The following is a 22,427-nucleotide window of genomic DNA, read 5'->3' as shown; positions in this document are numbered from 1 at the left end:
ACTTTGGCAGGCTGAGGCAGAAGGATCACTTGAGTCCAGGAGTTTGAGACCAGCCTGGGCAACATAAGGAGTCCCCGTCTCTACAAAAAATTGAAAAATTATCTGGGCATAATGGCACTCACCTGTGGTCCCAGCTATTTGGGAGGATGAGGTAGGAGGATCACTTGAACCTGGAAAGTCGAGGCTGCAGTGAGCCGTGATAACCCCACTGTACTCCAGCCTAGGCAACAGAGGGAGACCCTGTCTCAAAAACAAAAAAGAAAAGAAAGAAAGCATTCCCTAGTTCCTTAATTGCTGCTCCTTCTCAGTCTTCACTGACAGCTCCTATTCCTTTTCCAGACCCTTAAATATTAGAGAGCCTCTGGACTCTATTCTTGGCCCTCTCCTCTACCCTAATCCAAGCTCCCACGATTCCATTGTCCCTTCATTTGTCCCTTAATCGAATTTTCTGCTTCTATTTTTTACTGATCTGGTCTGCCCTCTCTGCAGAAACCAGAGTGATCTTTAAAATTACCAGATGATATCATTTACCTGCTCAAAACCCTCTGATGGCTCCTGATCACATGTGGAACAAAATACAAAGACCTTCCCACGGCCTCTGAAACCTACCTGGCCCTGTTTCTCCCCGCCTCTCTGTCTTCATCCCTTACCACTCCTTCCCTTGCTCACTCTGCTCCACCCACTCTGACCTCCTTTCTGAATTTGATATAAAAACCCAATTCCTTTCTACCTCAGGGCCTTTGCACTCTCTTTTCTTTTCCTGGACACTCTCCCTCCCGATATTTGTATGACTGCTCCTTTACATCATTTATATCTGCACAAACATCACCGCCACAAGGAGGCTTTTCCTCATCACTGGATTAAATATAGTACCACAGCCAGGCACAGTGGCTCTTGCCTATAATCCCAGCACTTTGGGAGGCAGAGGCAGGAGGATTGCTTGAGGCCTGGAGATTGAGACCAGACCAGATAACACAGTGAAACCTCGTCTCTACAAAAAAAAAAAAAATTAGCCAGACATGGTGGCATGAACCTGCAGTCCCAGCTACTCACAAGGCTGCGGTGGGAGGATCACTTAAGCCCAGGAGGTCAAGGCTGCAGTGAGCCATGATCACACTACTGCACTCCAGCCTGGGCAACAGAGCAAGACTCTATAAATAATAATAATAATAATAAGTTAATACAGCACCATGCACCGCTGGGAGCACTTTCTATCCCATTCCCTTACCCCTTACCCTGCTTCATGGTGTTCATAGCACTTATTAGTGCCTGACATTGTATTACATTTTATTGATTTTTTTTGTCTGTCATCTTCTCTTCAATGTAAGTTACCACAGATCCAAGACTTTTTCCACTGCCTTATTCCCAGCATGTAGCTCAGTGCTTGGTACAAAGGAGGTCCTCAGTAAAGATTCTTTGGCTGGGCGCGGTGGCTTACGCCTGTAATCCCAGCACTTTGGGAGGCCGAGGTGGGCGGATAACGAGGTCACAAATTCGAGACCAGCCTGACCAACATGGTGAAACCCTGTCTCTACTAAAAAAAAAAAATACAAAAGTTAGCCAGGCATGGTGGTGCGCACCTGTAGTCCCAGATACTCAGGAGACTGAGGCAGGAGAATCGCTTAAACCCGGGAGGTGGAGGTTGCAGTGAGCTGAGATCGCGCTACTGTACTCCAGCCTGGGTGACAGAGCAAGATGCCATCTCAAAACAACAACAAGAACAAAAACCAACCAAACAAACAAATTTCTTGAATGACTGAATGGATAAGCAGTTCATAGAGTTGTGTGAGAGGAAAATAAGCTAATATATACAAGACATTTAGAACAATCCTGGGTATTATGATCATAATGCATGGCCAGCGTTTGGTAAAGTGAAGCTGTTATCATTAAACACTTCACTGCCGAAAAGGCTGCCTCCCTCCTGCTTGAAAACCCTGCCTATAAGGGAAGCACAGTAAAATGCTTTGGGACCAAAAAGGAGGGAGGAACGATTTTGACACAAATCCCAACAAAACTAGAAGCCACAGAAACCACCAAAGCTAAACAGAAGGGGAAATTTATTTAGCTTTTGGAAAGCTAGAATTTTTGTCTCTCGTGCAGATAATAAATGGAAGAGAGTAAGTACAGCATATGGTTCCATGTGGTGAGTATGGAATGCAGGGGAATGTGAGAGTGTAAAAACTTCCAACCAGCTCAATGCCTGGTAACAGGGCAGCACAAAGGAGTATTGGAGTAGCCTGGGAAAACTGAGACTCACAAACTGGAGAGGAATAATCCTGGGTGTTAAGTGGCTTTCCTTACTTCTCCCGCCTTGTGCTGCTTCCTCCACCTGCAATTAATCTCTTCCATTTATTTTTCTTTTTTCTTTTTATTTTTCTGGTTTTGTTTGTTTGTTTGTTTGTTTTGAGGAGTCTCGCTCTGGCGCCAGGTTGGAGTGCAGTGGCACCATCTCAGCTCACGGTAACCTCCGCCTCCTGGGTTCAAGTCATTCTCTTGCCTCAGCCTCCCGAGTAGCTGGGACTACAGGTGCCCGCCACCATGCCCAGATAATTTTTGTATTTTTAGTAGAGATGGGGTTTCACCATGTTGGCCAGGCTGGTCTCGAACTCCTGACCTAAAGTGATCTGCCTGTCTTGGTGCCGTGGCTCACGCCTGTAATCTCAACACTTTGGGAAGCTGAGGTGGGTGGATCACTTCTGGTTGGGAGTTTGAGACCAGCCTGGTCGACACGGTAAAACCCCATCTTCACTAAAAATACAAAAATTAGCCAGGCATGGTGGCAGGTGCCTGTCATCCCAGCTACTTGGGAAGCTGAGGCAGGAGAATCGCTTGAACCCGGGAGGCAGAGGTTGTAGTTGGCTGAGATCTTGCCATTACACTCCAGCCTGGGCGACAGAGTGGTACTCCATCTCAAAACAAAACAAAAACAAAAACAAAAACAAAAACACAGGGAGGGAATTGTTTTGACACCAGTCTTTGGCTAATGATGAAACTGTCTCCCTTCCTGGCTGTCCTGGCATGGTCGTTATAGTCTGAGGCAAAATGGTGAGAGCAAACTGAAGAGGGAGCCAAAGTGAGGTACTCAGAGTAGGATCCTTCTTTCCTGGAGAACTGTGGTAGCCCAGGCTGTGTAGGTAGCTGGACAAGCAAGACTGAATCACAATAGGTCTCTAGATCTTCTATTAGGAGGAGGACCTGCTACACCCAGTGGAGCAGGTTACACCAGTTATATATGCAAAATGTAGGATAAACTAAAAGGGCACAGAGCCAGGGGAGAAACAATGGGATGAGACCATTCTAGAATCTCATCCCATTGGTTCATTGCTGGGTGTGGTGGCTCACCTATAATCCCAGCACTTTGGGAGGCTGAGATGGGAGGACAGCCTGAGGCCAGGAGTTTGAGACCAGCCTGGTAAACATAGGGAGACCCCATCTCTCTAAAAATAAAAATAAAAAAAGTGTGGTTCATGAACCAGCAGCATCTGCATTAACCAACTTATTGAAATGCAGAATCACAGGCCCCACGCCAGACTTCCTAAATCATAATCTGCAATTTAACAAGTTTCCTAGGTGATATGTATGCACACTTATGTTTGAAAAGCACTAAGATTTCTTGGTGAAGGAGGGCTTGAAAGGCAATGATGGATGTGAAAGGAAAGGTGAAGAGAAGCCTCAGGTAGTCAAGGAACAAGGTCGGTTGGAGAGAGAGTCCCGAGGGTTTATCTTTGAATACCCTGTACTGAATGAGCTCGGAAACATAAAGATAGTTAACATAGGAGGGCCTGAAGTCTCCAGATAAAAGGCTGCTGCCACTATCACTTACCACCACCTCTGCCATTCTCCACTCTATCATCATCTGCCCCAGTCTCCATTCCAGGACTTCTCTACACTTTGACTTTTTTTTTTTTTTTTTTTTTGAGACGGAGTCTCGGGCTGTTGCCCAGGCTGGAGTGCAGTGGCATGATCTTGGCTCACTGCAAGCTCCGCCTTCTGGGTTCCCGCCATTCTCCTGCCTCAGCCTCCCGAATAGCTGGGACTATAGGCGCCTGCCACCACGCCCCGCTAATTTTTTGTATTTTTAATAGAGACGGGGTTTCACCGTGTTAGCCAGGATAGTATCGATCTCCTGACCTCGTGATCCGCCCGCCTCGGCCTCCCAAAGTGCTGGGATTACAGGCGTGAGCCACCGCGCCTGGACTTTTTTTTTTTTTTTATAATTTTTTTTTGAGACAGAATGTCACTCTGTCGCCCAGGCTGGAGTTGCCCTGGCGCCATCTGGGCTCACCGCAACCTCCGCTTCCTGGGTTCATGCGATTCTCCTGCCTCAGCCTCCGAGTAGCTGAGATTACAGGCGTGCCTTACGCCAGGCAAATTTTCTTTTTTTTTTTTTGTTTTTTAAATTTTAGTAGAGACTGGATTTCACCATGTTGTCCAGGCTGGTCTCCAACTCCTGACCTCAAGTGATCCCCTCCCCACCCCCCGCCGCCTGGGATTACCGTCGTGCGCCACAATGCCCGGCTTTTTTTTTTTTTTTTGAGAGGGAGTCTTGCTCTGTCGCCAGGCTGGATTGCAGTGGCACGATCTTGGCTCACTGCAACCTCCGACTCCCTGGTTCAAGCAATTCTCCCACCCCAGCATAGCTGGGATTACAGGCACACTTCACTGTCAGGCCTCTGAGCCCAAGCTAAGCCATCATACCCCCTGTGACTACACGTATACCCAGATGGCCTGAAGTAACTGGAAAATCACGAAAGAAGTGAAAATGGCCTGTTTCTGCCTTAACTGATGACACTACCTTGTGAAATTCCTTCTCCTGGCTCATCCTGGCTCAAAAGCTCCCCCACTGAGCACCTTGTGACCCCCACCCCTGCCCGCCAGAGAACAACCCCCTTTGACGGTAATTTTCCTTTACCTACTCAAATCCTATAAAACGGCCCCACCCCTATCTCCCTTGGCTGACTCTCTTTTCGGACTCAGCCCGCCTGCACCCAGGTGATTAAAAAGCTTTATTGGTCCCACGAAGCCTGTTTGGTGGTCTCTTCACACGGACGCGAGTGAAAGCCACCACGCCCAGGTAATTTTTTGTGTTTTTAGTTGAGACAAGATTTCACCATGTTGGCCAGGATGGTCTCGATCTCCTGACCTAGTGATCCGCCCACCTCGGCCTCCCAGAGTCTCAGTCGCCCAGGCTGGAGTGCAATGGCGCGATCTCAGCTCACTGCAACCTCTGCCTCCCAGGTAAGCCATTCTCCTGCCTCAGTCACCCGGGTAGCTCGCATACAGGCGCCCGCCACCATGCCCGGCTAATTTTTGCATTTTTAGTAGAGACGGGGTTTCACCATTTTGGCCAGGCTGTTCTTGAACTCCTGACCTCAAGTGATCCGCCCGCCTCGGCCTCCCAAACTGCTGGGATTACAGGCGTGAGCCACCACGCCCGGCCCACCTTTTTTTTTTTTTTTTTTTGAGACGGAGTCTGGAGTCTCCCTCTGTTGCCCAGGCTGGAGTGCAACGGTGTGATCTCGGCTCACTGCAACTTCTGCCTCCCGAGTTCAAGCTATGCTCCTGTCTCAGCCTCCTGAGTAGTTGGGATTACAGGCGCGCGCCACCATGACCTACTAATTTTTGTATTTTTAGTAGAGACAGGGTCTCACCATGTTGGCCCACTTTGATTCTGGCCTGGCCAGCCCGACCTCGCCAAATTCTGTTCGATTCTGCCTAGTTCTGTTGCTCTGGCCTAGTTCAGTTGCTCAGTTGCTAAGGCCTAGAGCTTCATGGTTGCGGAGGAAATGATGTCACGTTCAATAGGCGGGCTAACCAGTTCCTCCCTCCTCCCGATTGGCTGCCAGGAATTGACTAGATTCGGAGTCTCGCGAACTCCAGGGTTAGTCGTCAGTATCTTTCCTAGTTGTTCCGCCCCCCCCACCCCCGCCCCCCTCCCCTCTCCGGCTGCCCTCTCCGCGTGGGGCAAGGCTCCGAGGGCAGTATTCAGTAACCATTTAGCTTTGGAAGGAGAGGTGATTCCCGTGGCCCGGCTCCTCCTGTCACCATGCTAGCCACTTTGGCCGCGCAGGTACTTATTGACCCGACCGGGTGTCCGTAGTTGGCGCGGCTACCTTAACCGCAGGGAATTGTGGAATATATAGTTCTAAGTTATATATGGGTGGAACGGGGAAGCTCGAGCAGATTTTTGGAGGAAAGTAATATTGGGGACTTTGAGGACTGGGGGCCTGGGTCTCAGAAGAATGGGAAAGGACGAGAAAGGAGTCTAAATAAGAACCCTGCTATTAGCATTGTTTGGTTTTCTTTTCAGGTGCTGACCTGAACCTGATTCATCCCTTTCTGACCAAAACTGTTCACTCATGGTGGAAGGGACCAAGCATTCAAATGGAGACGCCAGCAGTCAGTACAACTGGAGAAAAGGACACCTCTCAGCCGCAACAACAGTGGGAAAAGAACCTTCGGGAGAACTTTGATTCAGTTACTCAGATTAGGCAGCAGCCCCGAGACCCTCCTACCGAAACACTTGAGCTGGGAGTAAGCCCAGATCCAGCCAGCCAAATTCTAGAGAATACTCAAGGAACTGAAAAACTGGTTGCTGAACTTGAAGGAGACTCTCATAAGTCTCATGGATCAACCAGTCAGATGCCACAGGCCCTTCAAGCTTCTGATCTCTGGTACTGTCCCGACGGGAGCTTTGTCAAGAAGATCATAATCCGTGGCCATGGCTTGGACAAACCCAAACTAGGCTCCTGCTGCCGGGTACTGGCTTTGGGGTTTCCTTTCGGATCAGGGTCGCCAGAGGGCTGGACAGAGCTAACAATGGGCGTAGGGCCATGGAGGGAGGAGACTTGGGGGGAGCTCATAGAGAAATGCTTGGAGTCCATGTGTCAAGGTGAAGAAGCAGAGCTTCAGCTGCCTGGGCACTCTGGACCTCCTGTCAGGCTCACACTGGCGTCCTTCACTCAAGGCCGGGACTCCTGGGAGCTGGAGACTAGCGAGAAGGAAGCTCTGGCCAGGGAAGAACGTGCAAGGGGCACAGAACTATTTCGAGCTGGCAACGCTGAAGGAGCTGCCCGATGCTATGGACGGGCTCTTCGGCTGCTGCTGACTTTACCCCCACCTGGCCCTCCAGAACGAACTGTCCTTCATGCCAATCTGGCTGCCTGTCAGTTGTTGCTAGGGCAGCCTCAGTTGGCAGCCCAGAGCTGTGACCGGGTGTTGGAGCGAGAGCCTGGCCATTTAAAGGCCTTATACCGAAGGGGGGTTGCCCAGGCTGCCCTTGGGAACCTGGAAAAAGCAACTGCTGACCTCAAGAAGGTGCTGGCGATAGATCCCAAAAACCGGGCAGCCCAAGAGGAACTGGGGAAGGTGGTCATTCAGGGGAAGAAGCAGGATGCTGGGCTGGCTCAGGGTCTGCGCAAGATGTTTGGCTGATTAAAAGTTAAACCTTAAAAGAGACAGGAACTTGTGAATTGTCGTCTGTGCTGTGAGATTTGGGGGTAGGGGGCCAGAGGGAAGGTTTCAGCCCATATCCCATTCTCAGCTTTTGGCTTCCTAGAGGAGGTAGCAGTGGTCCCACTGCGCCCCTTTTGAGGGACTTAGCTATCTCCGAAGACACACAGAAGCTGTCTAAACTAAACTTAGTGGCTGGGGGAGATGGTGGACCTTAATACTGGGTACTACATCTCCCAGGCTCTTTATCACTGGAGCCTGTTTGGCGCATGCGCTTGGGGGGTCTGGCACTGTCTGGAAGTTACTTCCTGCTGCAGTGCTCCCATTGGGCCCGCCTACACAGCCATCCGCGTCTGTTGATTCACGTGCTCAGCATCCAGGTCTTTTACTGGTCGGTAGGGCTTCCGGGACGCCCCCTTTTTTAAAAGAGTCAACTGATTAGTTGGTAATGGGGAGAGGCGGGCCTTGGGAACCGTCTCATGGTTGGGGGGTGGGGGGGAAAGATGGCGGAGCTGATGCTCCTCAGCGAGATTGCCGACCCGACGCGTTTCTTCGCCGACAACCTGCTGAGCCCGGAGGACTGGGGTCTGCAGAGTGAGGCCCCGGGGAGGGGAGGGGGCTATGGCAAACTGTGTCCCTGAGGCACGCGGGAAAGAAGCAGAGGCCTAAAGAGGAAGTCTGGGCAAATACGGAATCCGCCATCTGAGGGAGGGCGGAGCAGGGGGATCGTCGTGCATTAAGGGGATACAAAAGTCGGGGAAGAACTGCTCCCTGCTGGAACGTCGAGTTGTTCCGGGGTCGGAGAAGGAGGGGCTGAAGTCCTCTGGTTGTATCACTTTTCAAGTGGGCGGGCGGTGGGTCTGGCCGAGCGGAGCCAATGAGGGATGGGGCGGGGGCTTGTGTGCGATCTGTAGGCTGGGCCCACCAAACGACCCCACTGACACTCAGCATTCCTTGCAGACAGCACCTTGTATTCTGGCCTAGATGAAGTGGCCGAGGAGCAGACGCAGCTCTTCCGTTGCCCCGAGCAGGATGTCCCGGTATTGTGTCCCCAGCCTTTCTCTAACCCTTGGTGGGTGGAAAGTGAGCCCAGAACCTGGACTCATTCACAGGCCAGAGCTCATCTGGAGTCACCCCTACTTTCTCACCCTTTCTCACACTCCTGTCCTCTTATATCCTCCGTTATTTAGTTTGACGGCAGCTCCCTGGACGTGGGGATGGATGTCAGCCCCCCTGAGCCCCCATGGGAACTCCTGCCAATCTTGCCAGGTAAGGTAGACTTTGTGGTTCCCTCAGCTTTCCAGAAACCCTCATTTCCCACTGTTTCCCAGAAACTACGTAGCTTCCTATATTCTCACACCTCTACGTAAGTGCCTATCCTCTCTCCTTCAATCCCCAATTTTTGTTTCTTCTCCCTTGCTGTGGTGCGGGAATCCCCACAGACATGTCCTTGGGTACTTTTTGGACTCTTCTCAAGCTCTGCTTCCTGATAATTTCTAACTCCCTTTCCTCCAGATCTTCAGGTGAAGTCTGAGCCGTCTTCTCCCTGCTCTTCCTCCTCCCGCAGCTCCGAGTCATCACATCTCTCCACAGAGCCCTCCAGCGAGGTGAGAGAGCCATATCCCGACTACTCTCTGTGGCAGGGACTCTATTTCATTTCCTTCACCCGTGGGTGACAAAGAAATGATTTAAATGATTTGTGTGCTGTGAGTCATGAGGTGTGTGAGGTGTGGGGGGGCCTTCTCCACTACCTTTGCCATTTCCTTAATATCCTCATTTTCCACATCCCTTTTGGTTATCTAGCAGTGAAGATGTTTTTTGTTTTTTCTTTTTTTTTTGAGATAGGGCCTCCCTCTGTCACCCAAACTACAGTGTAGTGACATGGTCACGACTTACTGTAGCCTTGTCCTCCTGAGCTCAGATGATCCTCCTGCCTCAGCCTCTGGAGTAGCTGAGACCACAGACACATGCCACCATGCCTGGCTAATTTTTTTTATTATTGTTTGTAAAAATGGGGTCTTCCTATGTTGCCCAGAGTGGTCTTAAACTCCTAGGCTCAAGTGATCCTCCCAATTGGCATCCCAAAGTGCTTGGATTACAGGTATAAGCCACCACGCCTGATTTGGGGTCTTTTTAATATAAAGAGTTATGTGGGGCTGGGAAGAAGAGAGTTATTAACTGCTGAGAATTCTGGAACTGTTCTTGCCCAAGTTGTCCACTCTAAGGCCATATTTGAAATCATGAGACTTCATCAATTCTCCCAAAAATAAAGTAGAAAGAATGAACAGGATAGAAAGATGCTCAGTACCATTCAGACCAGAATGTCAAATAATTGATGGCTTGTAAGCCCTAAACTTCTAAAGCTTTTTGTTCTTGCTCTTACTGTCAACATCTCCCGTGTTTTTTGCCCTTCTTTCTGCCTCCTGCCCCACACCAACTCTCACCCAGGCTCTTGGGGTAGGGGAGGTGCTCCATGTGAAGACAGAGTCCTTGGCACCCCCACTGTGTCTCCTGGGAGATGACCCAACATCCTCATTTGAAACTGTCCAGATCAACGTAGTCCCCACCTCTGATGATTGCTCAGGTAATAACAGCCTGGCTCAAATCCTCGGCTTTACTACAGGAGAATGTGTTGTGTGTGTGTGTGTGTGTGTGTGTGTGTAGATAGAGGGGAAGTGCAGGCAGCAGGACAGGGAGAAAAAGGTCGGGAGGGGAAATGGCAGAAAACCAGGAGGGAAGGCAGGAAGGAAAGGAAACATTTCAGGGAACCGCAGCAAGGGAAGTGCTGAGGAGATGGAGATTATTTTTCTCTCTTTTTCTTGTTCTAGTATTCTGTCATGCCATTCAACTTGCTTTTTAAAAACGTGAGCAGTTTAGGGCATATCTATCTGTGTGATTCCCCTCCACCCAACATTTTATTATAAACATTTTTGTTGTTGTTGAGACAGGGTCTCACACTGTCGCCCGGGCTGAAGTGCAGTGGCGTGATCTAGGCTCACTGCAACCTCCACCTCCCAGGTTCAAGTGATTCTCCTGTCTCAGCCTCCCAAGTAGCTGGGATTATAGGCGCCCACCACCACGCCCAGCTAATTTTTTGTATTTTTAGTAGAGATGGGGTTTCACCATGTTGGCCAGGCTGGTCTTGAACTCCTGAACTCACGATTCGCCCACCTCGGCCTCCCAAAGTGCTGGCATTACAGGCGTGAGCCATCGCGCCCAGCCCATAAACATTTTTAAACATACGGAAAGGCTAGAACACCATATACTAAACTAGATTCTACAATTAACATTATTCTGTTTTTAAAGTGTTCTCAAGTTTATTTACTCGTAGCTGTTTCTTTAGTAAATGTTTATTGATGTGATCATATCTGAGGTATAATCATTTTAAAAAAGAAATATTTATTAAGTACCTACTCCATGCCAGATACTGAGCAGAGTCTTGGGCATGCAAAGATGAACAAGACCTGACCACCATGCTGACTTTCAAACCTGTGATTTAGTAATGGGAGAAAGACAAGTACCAGTCAATACAGGTGTGGTCGTTCTAGGATAGAAATCAGTAGAGGCGCAGTAGCTCACGCCTGTAATCCCAGCACTTTGGGAGGCTGAGGCGGGCGGATCATGAGGTCAGGAGATTGAGGCCATCCTGGCTAACATGGTGAAACCCTATCTCTACTAAAAATACAAAAAATTAGCCGGGTGTGGTGGTGGGCACCTGTAGTCCCAGCTACTCGGGAGGCTGAGGCAGGAGAATGGCGTGAACATGGGAGGCGGAGCTTGCAGTGAGCCAAGATCGCACCACTGCACTACAGTCTGGGCAAAAGAGCAAGACTCTGTCTCAAAAAAAAAAAAAGAAAGACATCATTAGAGGGTACCATGAAAGCTCGTAAGGGTCCATTTCATCCACATTGGGGCTGAATCTGGGGCATGCTCCTGGAAGAAGGGTTTCTTGAGAGTTTTGAAGGACACGTGGAAATTAGCCAGGAGGACAGTGTGGACGTTGACTTGTGTGTGAGGAGCCTACATTTCTTCAGAGTGGGCATAAGAAGGATTTGGGGAGTGATGTGGAACTGCAGAGGCTACAGGGCCAGGAGGGGCCTGCTAAGGGGCTCTTAGCTTTTATCCTGTGGATACGTGGGGGCCTTTGAAGAATTAAGCAGGGAAGCAATATGATTAGGAAGATGATTCTAGTGGCAAAGTACAGAATGGGTTGCAGAGAGGCAGGGCTGGAGGCAAGAGAACCAAGGAAGAGGCTTATGCAGTTAATCAAGTAAGATATTCGGACGTCGTGAAGAAAGCAGACTTGAGAAAGAATGAAGTGGAACAGATGAGTTGTGGTGACCCCCTGGACATTGGGGAGAGGAGTCAAAGAGGTTTGTGGCTAGGATGGCTGTGGGTGGGTGATGTTACTGTTCACTGGATGGAGACTGCAAAAGCAGGGGCTTTCTGGTCAGGGAAGATGATGAATTCAGCATTGGACATGTTGATTTTTTTTTTTTTTTTTTTTGATATGGAGCTTCACTCTTGTTGCCCAGGCTGGAGTGCAATAGTGTGATCTCGGCTCACCGTAACCTCTGCCTCCCAGGTTCAAGTGATTCTCCTGCCTCAGCCTCCTGAGTAGCTGGGATTACAGGCATACTCTACTACGCCCAGCTAATTTTGTATTTTTAGTAGAGACAGGGTTTCTCCATGTTAGACTGGTCTTGAATTCCCGACTTCAAGTGATCCGCCCACCTTGGCCTCCCAAAGTGCTGGGATTACAGGCATAAGCCACCATGCCCAGTAGACATGTTGATTGTTGATTTCAAAGTACCTTCTGGATCTCCTGGCACCATCTCTCACCAGCTGAACTCCAACCAGGGAGCCCACTTATGCAGTCCATTCAGGTTCTTCCTGGATCTCAGAGCACAGCAGGGAGAGATGGAGAGTGGATTTGGAAGGACAAACAGATTATATCCAGCAGATTAATAAATGTCATAAAGAAGACACACAAAATAAGGATTGAAATACTGTTAGCAGGCCGGGCGCGGTGGCTTATGCCTGTAATCCCAGCACTTTGGGAGGCTGAGGTGGGTGGATCACGAGATCAGGATATTGAGATCATCCTGGCTAACACAGTGAAGCCCCGTCTCTACTAAAAATATAAAAAATTAGCCGGGCGTGGTGGCGGGCACCTGTAGTCTCAGCTACTTGGGAGGGTGAGGCAGGAGAATGGCGTAAACCTGGGAGACAGAGCTTGCAGTGAGCCGAGATCGCCCACTGCCGTTAGCAGCAAAAAGATTGTTGGTGGCTTTGCATCAGATAGTGTTATTAGAGTCAGATTCTCCTCCATACTTAGGTATTTTTTGAGGGCCTGTACTTTACCCTCAATGGACATGAGATATAGTTCTTACTTTTGGGGAGTTTTGTGAGGGTTATAATACATCATGGTTAAATAGTTACCCTTTTTTTTTTTTTTTTTTGAGACAAAGTCTTGCCCTGTCACCCAGGCCGGAGTATAGTGGCGTGATCTCCACTCACTGCAACCTCCGTTTTCTGGGTTTAAGTGATTTTCCTGCCTCAGCTCCCCTAGTAGCTAGGACTACAGGCACGCGCCACCAGGCCTGGCTATTTTTTTGGTATTTTTGGTAGAGACGGTTTTGCCATGTTGTTCAGGCTGGTGTCGAATTCCTGGCTTCAAGCGATCCACTTGCGTTGGCTGTCAGCCTCCCAAAGTGCTGAGATTACAGGCGTGTGCCACCTTGCCCAACCATGGTTAAATAGTTCTGATAGTGGTTACCTCTGTGCAGGGAATCTGAGTGGCTGGAGGACAGGGAAGGGAAGATTTTTTTTTTTCCACTTAATTTTCCTTTATTCCTTTGGATTTGTATCATGACCGTATTATCTATTCAAAAATGTACATTGAAGTTTTAAAAAGCAATCTTAGTGGTTATATAATTAAGTACCAAAGTGAACAGTATGGACCAGAGGTAGTGGTGGACTGTTGACCTGTGGGCTGAATCTGGCCCTCAGAAGGATTTTATTTCACCAACATGGGGCCTAGCATTTTCTTTCATGGAGTGATCAACAAGTCGTAAAGGCAGATTTAATGGAGGCCGTGAAGGCTCAGAGATGACTGAGGCTTTGCTGTTTGGTGCCTAGGAGGAAAACTTGTGTGACAGGGCAATCAGGAAGCCTCATTTATGGCCGGTTAGATTTGGGTGACTGTTGAGGCGTGAGAATGGAAGGGACCAGCAGGCAGCTTGGAAGTCAGAATCTGGTGCAGGTGAGTAGCCAGGGGGAGATGCAGACTTGGCAGTTGTCAGCATGGAGATGCATTGGGCCAGGATAAGGTGGAAATCCAGCAAGATCAGAATTTGGGCCATGTAAATGCTGGAGACCCCCTGCACCTTCCACTGCTCAGGCCTATTCTATGTGAATAGACAAGTTCTGTGAACAAGAAAGAGGGAAAAGCAGAAGGGCAAGAACAGCCTTGAGGAACATGGAGCCAGGATGAGAAAAATTAGAGGAGCCCCTGAAGGAGAAAGGGAAGCACTAGGCGAAGTGGTGTGGAGAGCCAGCGGGTGAGCAGCTCTGTGACTTCCCCTCCTGGATTGCCTGCAGTCTAGGGCCAGAAGAGTTTTATTTTCAGGTTCAAAGAGAAAGGACCCATTTCCCCATCTTAACGCTCTTTTTTATTTTTTTGAGACGGAGTTTTGCTCTTCTTGCCCAGGCTGGAGTGCAATGGCACGATCTCAGCCCACCGCAACCTCTACCTCCCAGGTTCAAGCGATTCTCCTGCCTCAGTCTCCTGAGTGTCTGGGATGACAGGGATGTGCCACCATGCCTGACTAATTTTGTATTTTTAGTAGAGATGGGGTTTCTCCATGTTGGTCAGGCTGGTCTCGAACTTCCGACCTCAGGTGATCTGCCCGCCTTGGCCTCCCAGAGTGCTGGGATTACAGGTGTGAGCCACTGCGCCCAGCCTCTCATCTTAACCCTCTTAACCCTTCAGTGTTTACATGATATCCAGCTTTTGCCTCATCCTGCTTCCCACAGATGTCCAGACCAAGATAGAACCTGTCTCTCCATGTTCTTCCATCAACTCTGAGGCCTCCCTGCTCTCAGCCGACTCCTCCAGCCAGGTGAGCACCAACTTCCTTCCTCCCTCCAGGTGCTCCAGTGAGTTCCTCCTGACCTAGAGGTATGAGAGCTTTCTCTTCTTCAGCTCCTTCTCCTTGACACTCCTCCTGACTAACGTATCTCTGGAATGCCCCACATAGGCTTTTATAGGAGAGGAGGTCCTGGAAGTGAAGACAGAGTCCCTATCCCCTTCAGGGTGCCTCCTATGGGATGTCCCAGCCCCCTCACTTGGAGCTGTCCAGATCAGCATGGGCCCATCCCCTGATGGGTCCTCAGGTAATGGGGTCTCCTGACACTTGGAATCCCTAGTGAGAGGCCTGTGGTCCTGACATTTCTTGTTTTTTTCTCTCACCTTCCTTCAGGGAAAGCCCTGCCCATCCGGAAGCCGCCACTGCAGCCCAAACCTGTGGTGCTAACCACTGTCCCAATGCCACCCAGAGCTGTGCCTCCCAGCACCACCGTCCTTCTGCAGCCCCTCGTCCAGCCACCCCCAGGTACTGAAAAAGAAGAAAAGGGCCGGGCGTGGTAGCTCACACCGGTAATCCCAGCACTTTGGGAGGCTGAGGCAGGCGCATCACCTGAGGTCAGAAGTTTAAGACCAGCCTGGCCAACATGGTGAAACCTTGCCTCTACTAAAAATACAAAAATTAGTGGGGAGTGGTGGCAGTCGCCTGTAATCTCAGCTACTCAGGAGGTTGAGGCAGGAGAATCACTTGAACCCAGGAGGTGGAGGTTGCAGTGAGCCAAGATCATGCCACTGCACTCCAGCCTGGGAGACAAAGCGAGACTTCGCCTCAAAAAAAAAAAAAAAAAAAAAGATAAAAGAAAATAAAATAATTAAAGAAGGAGAAAAGGAGGCGGGCTGCATTGACCTTGTCAGGGAGCTTGCAACCACTGAGGCTCCCAATCCTTGGGTGCTCTGGTGTGGGTGTGGACACAAGGACCCCACCTAGCGCACAACCCTCTGACCTCCTCTGCTCACTTGCCCCAGTATCCCCAGTTGTCCTCATCCAGGGTGCTATTCGAGTCCAGCCTGAAGGGCCTGCTGCCTCTCTACCACGGCCTGAGAGGAAGAGCATCGTTCCTGCTCCTATGCCTGGAAACTCCTGCCCGCCTGAAGTGGATGTAAGTGTTGGGGAGGAGAGGAGTAGGGCGAGTGATGGGAAGGGAAGAGGGAAGTCTGTCATGGAGAGAACTGTGGGATGAGGAGGGAGTTGAGACCTAGGAGCAAAAAGTGAGGAAGCAGACCCATTAGATCATTCTGGGGGTCCGAGTGGACTTCTGTTTCTATGTGAATATCAACTCCAGGTAGTTTTAGGGTGCTTTAGGTTTGCTGTCACTGCAGATGGAGAAATGGGGTTGGTCTCCATAAATTAAAGGCAAGGAAGTCATACTGTACGATACGACTACGGTCGTGGCCATAGCTGGGGAGGGAGGCTGCCTCCTGGGGGAAAATCAGGTGGACTGTATAAGTGGTATAACAAGGTTAAACTTTGAACCCTACAAATGTGGGTTGACAGGAAGAAAGACTTACCAAGGAAAGAGTTTCCACCAGCATGGAGAAAGTTCTTCCTGCACTGTAACCTTTCCCACCTCTAAGAAGCAGTAGCAGGGCATGTTTGAGAGAAGGGCCCCTTCCCTAGAATGTCTGAGTAGAGAGGAAAAACCTCTCTGGCTGTGTAGGTGGGTCAGGAAGGCAGGGGAGTGGCCGTGTGAGCTTTGGGTAAATCATTCCCTGGGGTTTGGGAGCATAGTCCCCCTCTGCCAATTCATCTGTCATTATTTTTTGACCTTTCGGGTGCCTAGGCAAAGCTGCTGAAGCGGCAGCAGCGAATGATCAAGAACCGGGAGTCAGCCTGCCAGTCCCGGAGAAAGAAGAAAGAGTACCTGCAGGGGCTGGAGGCTCGGCTGCAGGCAGTGCTGGCTGACAACCAGCAGCTCCGCCGGGAGAATGCTGCCCTCCGGCGGCGGCTGGAGGCCCTGCTGGCTGAAGTAAGACCAGTCTGTCCCTGGGAGACCAACAGGAATACAGCCTCCTTGGAATGAGTCCCCTTTTTGTTGTCTCTTTCTTTGTGCCTTAGAACAGCGAGCTCAAGTTAGGGTCTGGAAACAGGAAGGTGGTCTGCATCATGGTCTTCCTTCTCTTCATTGCCTTCAACTTTGGACCCGTCAGGTGAGACCTTCCTTGCTTCACTAGAACCTTCCATGTGGAGCCCACCTTACAGCCTCCTAGCTGCCTGCTTTGGCCCAGGCCATTTCCTTATGCTTATACACAAATGGTTCTGGTGTCCTTGGCACCGATGATGTGTCTGGTCAGCCCCTTCCTGCTCCATTACTTTTCTTTTTTTTTTTTTTGGAGACGGAGCCTCGCTCTGTTGCCCAGGCTGGAGTGCAGTGGTGCGATCTCGGCTCACTGCAACCTCTGCTTCCTGGGTTCTAGCGATTCTCCTGCCTCAGCCTCCCGAGTAGCTGGGACTACAGACGCACACCACCATGCCCAGCTAATTTTTTGTATCTTTTTAGTAGAGACAGGGTTTCACCATTGTTACCTAGGCTGGTCTCGAACTTCTGAGCTCAGGCAATCCACCCGCCTCGGCCTCCCAAAGTGCTAGGATTATAGGCGTGAGCCACCTTGCCCAGCCTCCTGCTCCATTATTTTTCCAGTGGAGAGTAGATGATGGTGATAATGTTGGTAGAAATAGTGACTATTAAATGCTTACTGAGTTCTAGGCTCTAGGTGATGCACTTTCTTTTTCGTATGTAGGGACCATCCTTATTCCCATCTTACAGAGGCAGACTGAGGCCTGTGTAACAGATTGCAACTCAAGCAGTCCATCTGCGGAGCCCTTATTCTTTTTTTTTTTTTTTTTTTTTTGAGACGGAGTCTCGCTCTGTCGCCCGGGCTGGAGTGCAGTGGCCGGATCTCAGCTCACTGCAAGCTCCGCCTCCCGGGTTTACGCCATTCTCCTGCCTCAGCCTCCCAAGTAACTGGGACTACAGGCGCCCGCCATCTCGCCCGGCTAGTTTTTTGTATTTTTTAGTAGAGACGGGGTTTCACCGTGTTCGCCAGGATGGTCTCGATCTTCTGACCTCGTGATCCACCCGTCTCGGCCTCCCAAAGTGCTGGGATTACAGGCTTGAGCCACCGCGCCCGGCCGGAGCCCTTATTCTTAACTAGACACTTGATACAGCTGAAATTCTTCATTGTGCTCCATCCCTCTTTATCCACAGCATCAGTGAGCCTCCTTCAGCTCCTGTCTCTCCTCGGATGAACAAGGGGGAGCCTCGACCCCGGAGACACTTGCTGGGGTTCTCAGAGCAAGAGCCAGTTCATGGAGTTGAACCTCTCCAGGGGTCCTCCCAGAGCCCTGAAGAGCCCCAGCCCAGCCCCACAGACCAGCCCAGTTTCAGGTGAGGAGAGAGAGAGAGAACCCCCCTCTCCTTTGAGGGTATGAGTTGGTCTTCTCCCCGCTTTCGGTGAGGGGAACCCAAAACTTTCATCGCCTTCTTTGTTGTGGGAGTGCTGGGCAGTCTCCAAGTGTGGTCTCCTTCCTACTTCACTCCAGGAACCTGACAACCTTCCCTGGGGGCGCCAAGGAGCTACTACTAAGAGACCTAGACCAGCTCTTCCTCTCCTCTGATTGCCGGCACTTCAACCGCACCGAGTCCCTGAGGTGTGGGATTCATCCCTGGGGCATCCTCCCCCGGCCTCCCAAGGCCCTGTGCAATCAGCCTGACTGGTCTGTGTACTAAAGCGCCAGCGCTCCCTGCCCTCTCCTCACTCCTGTGGGTGGGCAAGGAGGGTGGGAATCTTGGCCTGGCATGGAGGTCCTGAGCCTCCTCCATTTGCCCAGGCTTGCTGACGAGCTGAGTGGCTGGGTCCAGCGCCACCAGAGAGGCGGGCGGAAGATCCCTCAGAGGGCCCAGGAGAGACAGGTAGGGCGGGTGGCTGGTTCAAGGAAGGCCACTTGAAGACAAGGGCTGAAGGCCTCGTCTGGGGATTCCTAGTGGGCATCTCGCTGTGGAAGTTTGAGGGATCGTTTGAAGGAAGTGGAGGATTGAGTGGGAGGTGGCATTAGCTTCCAGGGGCCGTTTGTCTCTTTCCCTTTTCCCTTTACCCTCTCCAAATCCTTAGATACTTCTCCTTCCAGAAGTCTCAGCCACGGAAGAAGTCACCTCCAGTTAAGGCAGTCCCCATCCAACCCCCTGGACCCCCGGAAAGGTGAGTGTGGGGTGGGGTGCTTACTTATTAAGTGAAATTCCACTCTCAAGAACTGTACCCCCAGTAGCTGTCCTGTGCCTGTCATTACTGTCACCAGTGGAATTATACCTCCCTCCTCCACTCAGGGTCTCCTGTCTTTTTCTCTCATCCTGCCCCCTTCCCTGGTAGAAACTGAGCATTGGGCTTAGTTCCCCTCAAATCCTATTTCCCCACCTGCCTAGGGATTCTGTGGGCCAGCTGCAGCTATATCGCCACCCAGACCGTTCGCAGCCAGCGTTCTTGGATGCAATTGACCGACGGGAAGACACATTTTATGTTGTCTCTTTCCGAAGAGTGAGTTTCTCTTGCCCTCACATCTCTGTCACCCCAGGTTCCCAGCAGTCTGTCTTCAGTGGGGGGATGTAGAGTAGAGCTGGGGAGCCTGTTGGCATCTTTGCCTCCACCCTTCCGGCCTGGCCCCTCTGTTCTCCAGGACCACCTGCTGCTCCCAGCCATCAGCCACAACAAGACCTCCCGGCCCAAGATGTCCCTGGTGATGCCGGCCATGGCCCCCAATGGTAACTCTTTCCCTGCTGGGTATGGGGGCAGTTCCAACAGGGAGATCCAGCCTGGGAGCTGAGGGGGAAGGGGGAGAGGAGCAGGGCATCCAGAGAGCTGCTGGATCCACAGGTGAGAAGCAGCAGGAAGTGGGTGGAGGGAAGAGCACCATGCAGGAGACTTTGGGAGGGAGATGAGGGTGAGGGTCCTTCCCTGGTGAAGGTGCTTGGGTAGATGACTGGGCAGAGGCAGGTGGGCGGGGAACCTGCTAGACTCTCACTTCCTTTTTTCTCTTGATGTCCTCTCCTGTGTAACCCCACACTCATCAATGCCCTTTTCTTTTCCTACCCCTCTCCTTGTCCCTGCACCAAACTGTGTCCCTGCCATCCTGTTTAACTCCCACTATGGATCTGCCTCCTCACTATTGCCCTTTCCTTTCCTCTCTGCACACCTCTACTTTTCCGACCTCCTCCCCTCCTCCCTCCAATCCCTGTTTGCCTCCCCGTCTCCTCTTCCTTAACTCTCCCCTTCTCACAGAGACCCTGTCAGGCCGTGGGGCCCCGGGGGACTATGAGGAGATGATGCAGATCGAGTGTGAGGTCATGGACACCAGGGTGATTCACATCAAGACCTCCACGGTGCCCCCCTCGCTCCGAAAACAGCCATCCCCAACCCCAGGCAATGCCACAGGTGGCCCCTTGCCAGCCTCTGCAGCCAGCCAGGCCCATCAGGCCTCCCACCAGCCCCTCTACCTCAATCATCCCTGACCTCTGCCATTCACACTGACTTAGAACGGGAGGAGGGGGTACCGGGTGGCCAGGTGGGACTGTTTCAAATTTCCCTGATCCCCAGGCTTGGGGTAATCGGTAAAGGAAAGACCAGGTATGGGGGTTAAGCACTTATTTGAGGTGGGGGTATTCACCTCTCTTCTCATCCCTTTTCAGAATATAGAGCTCCTCTCATTCCTATGAACCCCCAGTCCCGGCTTCTTTCTTTGAGGGGATTGCGTGAGGTTCAGTTGTGGGGTGGGTGGTGGGCTGCTGCATATTCTTTATTTTGTTTCTCTGTTATGGCAGTGGAGGTGGGAATTTAGTCCCCAGGTGGGACAAGGGAAGTTTTTGCATTTTGGAGCTAGTTACTGGGAGTAAGGGAGGGTGGCGGGGGGAGTACAGGTTTATGTGTGTGCATTTCTTTTTTATTATTATTAAATAAACAACTTGGAGGGAGTTGAAGGAGTGGTGGCTGCCTTCCTGGCTCGTGATGGGGAGTCTGGGGGAAAGTGGCTTCTCCAGAGCCAGCATCAAAGGATCAAGCACTGAAGACATAGCTGGCTCTGAGGTGGGGTGGGTGCAGGATCACAGACCGCATGTTATCCCCTTGCCCCACCCCCGCAAGTCTGGGGTATATCTGTGTCTAGCAATGATGTCCTATGGTGGGACAGACTAGAGGATACGCATCCCTGGAATGAGAGTCAACAGGAAAGATGGGCCCCCACACCCTTCAGGGTGAGCAGCCTCTGGGTCTCCTGCTCTCAAGCAGGTTCTCCCCCTCCTCTTGCTGTCCAGGATGAGCAGCTCAAACAAACAATGGGAGCTGGGGCCAGAGGCTCGGAGCCCAGAAAGTGGGGGCCTTGGTGAAGAAGGGGTGATATTTGGAAGGGAAGGGGGATGTGGCAGGATATCCTCTAAGCCCTAAACTGGAGGGGACTGAGACTTGAGAGTCCAGATGAAAGACTGAAAAGAGTGGGGCAGGCAGAAAAAGCTGTGCATTCTTATTTTTTAAATTTTTGTTTGTTTGTTTTTGTTTTTTGAGATGGAGTCTCACTCTCTCGCCCAGGCTGGAGTGCAGTGGCGTGATCTCGGCTCACTACAACCTCCGCCTTCTGGGTTCAAGCAATTCTTCTGCCCCAGCCTCTCAAGTAGCTGGGATTACAGGCACCCACCACCACGCCCAGCTAATTTTCGTATTTTTAGTAGAGATGGGGTTTCACCATATTGGCCAGGCTGACCTCATGATCTGCCTGCTTCGGCATTGCAAAGTGCCCGGCTAGGCTGTGCATTCTAATTAGGAAGAAGGGGAGCAGGACAAAGTGAGGGGTTGAGTCTGAGGCCAACCTGGGAGAATTCCCCTCCAGCTGCTCCTGTCCAGCAGTGCCTCAGGCCTGACCCTGCAGGAGTGTCCTGGGTCAGCTGGAGGGTGTGAGCTGGGTCTGGGCTCAATGCCCAGATGACTGGACAGGGGCTGCCTGGCCCATAGCCCAGGCCTGAAGGAGGGAGGAAGAACCTCATGTGTCCAGCCAGGCAACCCTCACACCCCTCCCGCTGCCGTCACCCATTACTGTGTTTGGGGTGAAAACAGACCAAGTAACTATGGCAACCTGGAACCAGGGCTCCCAGGAACTAGACCTTTCCTCCCTCCAGAGGGCAGCCCAGCTTCTCAGCTGTGCTTTCTATCCCAGAGTCCTGAGCCTTATCCACCCTATCTCTGGAGGGGGTGCAGTGAGAACAAGGATTTTGGAAGCACATCACCTGAGCTGGATTCCCTGCCCTGTCTTTCATTAGTAGATGTCCTTAAACATTCTGAGCCTTAGTTTCCTTTTCTGTAAGATGGGATGTTCCTACCTCCTAATCAGGGTTGATGACAGGATGAAAGATGACATCCTCAGTGCCTGGTCCATAATAGAGACACCTTTTCCTCATCCCTTGCCCCTTTCTGTCTCCATCTCTGTTGTGCTTCTCTCTTCCACTTTTATCCAATCTGTGTTCCACTGTTTCATTGTCCAGTTGCTCTTCCTCCTTCTTGCCCCCAGTTCGGGAAAGTACTTGAAGTGCTGGCATCTCAGTGGGGGACCCTGGGGTAGGACATCCTGCTCCTCTGCTAAGTGGCAGGGGACAGCTGGCACTTTGGTGTGGATGAGACATCAGACCTCTCTTGGCTGAGGGAGTGCGGTGGTGGGAGGGATTGAGAAGGATGGTGGGTGGGTACCTGATGTGGGGTGAAAGCTGGGCAGGCTCTGGGCTGCTGCCCTCCTGGCCCATGTGGATCTCTCTTCCTCTGGCCACTCAGCATGCCAGGCTGCTGTCACTCCCGTACC

At 51.1% G+C, this 22,427-nt stretch overlaps 3 protein-coding genes across 5 annotated transcripts in view; all 3 read left to right on the top strand.

Moving 5' to 3' along the window:
• Positions 1–5,828: 5,828 nt before the first annotated feature.
• FKBPL (FK506 binding protein like) lies at positions 5,829–7,458 on the top strand. Its single transcript, XM_025382957.1, has 2 exons — positions 5,829–6,070; positions 6,311–7,458. The coding sequence occupies exon 2, from the start codon at positions 6,385–6,387 to the stop codon at positions 7,432–7,434; it is 1,050 nt and encodes a 349-aa protein (XP_025238742.1). The 5' UTR covers positions 5,829–6,070; positions 6,311–6,384; the 3' UTR covers positions 7,435–7,458.
• A 471-nt stretch (positions 7,459–7,929) lies between these two features.
• On the top strand, positions 7,930–20,568 carry ATF6B (activating transcription factor 6 beta). Of its 3 annotated transcripts, none has more exons than XM_025381584.1 (18): positions 7,930–8,037; positions 8,413–8,492; positions 8,643–8,721; positions 8,968–9,059; positions 9,901–10,036; positions 14,491–14,576; positions 14,715–14,850; positions 14,937–15,068; positions 15,566–15,699; positions 16,381–16,566; positions 16,656–16,747; positions 17,806–17,985; positions 18,141–18,248; positions 18,429–18,510; positions 18,726–18,796; positions 19,018–19,129; positions 19,269–19,353; positions 19,871–20,568. In XM_025381584.1, exons 1-18 carry the CDS (start codon positions 7,932–7,934, stop codon positions 20,098–20,100), a joined length of 2,127 nt encoding a protein of 708 aa, XP_025237369.1. In that variant the 5' UTR covers positions 7,930–7,931; the 3' UTR covers positions 20,101–20,568. The 3 variants fall into 3 exon arrangements, with proteins under 3 accessions (XP_025237369.1, XP_025237368.1, XP_025237367.1); XM_025381583.1 differs by having other exon boundaries at positions 7,931–8,046; positions 18,729–18,796; XM_025381582.1 differs by having other exon boundaries at positions 7,931–8,046.
• TNXB (tenascin XB) overlaps positions 20,499–22,427 on the top strand; it is a 67,563-nt gene continuing 65,634 nt past the window's right edge. The window contains exon 1 of the mRNA XM_025382328.1: positions 20,499–20,838. The gene's annotated coding sequence lies outside the window, so the exon portion shown is untranslated. The remainder of the gene's footprint in view (positions 20,839–22,427) is intronic.

The sequence above is a fragment of the Theropithecus gelada genome, chromosome 4 (genome assembly GCF_003255815.1).
Source record: "Theropithecus gelada isolate Dixy chromosome 4, Tgel_1.0, whole genome shotgun sequence".
NCBI lineage: Eukaryota > Metazoa > Chordata > Mammalia > Primates > Cercopithecidae > Theropithecus > Theropithecus gelada.
The sequence above is the reverse complement of the archived record's forward strand: the minus strand, read 5'-3'. Positions and strand labels throughout refer to the sequence as shown.

Excerpts from the sequence above, each read along its gene's own strand:
- FKBPL (XM_025382957.1), top strand. The coding sequence starts at position 6,385 with ATGGAGACGCCAGCAGTCAGTACAACTGGAGAAAAGGACACCTCTCAG.
- ATF6B (XM_025381582.1), top strand. The coding sequence starts at position 7,932 with ATGGTTGGGGGGTGGGGGGGAAAGATGGCGGAGCTGATGCTCCTCAGC. Across the intron at positions 8,493-8,642 it reads GCCCCGAGCAGGATGTCCCG|TTTGACGGCAGCTCCCTGGA; the intron begins GTATTGTGTCCC and ends TCCGTTATTTAG. Across the intron at positions 15,069-15,565 it reads CCTCGTCCAGCCACCCCCAG|TATCCCCAGTTGTCCTCATC; the intron begins GTACTGAAAAAG and ends CACTTGCCCCAG.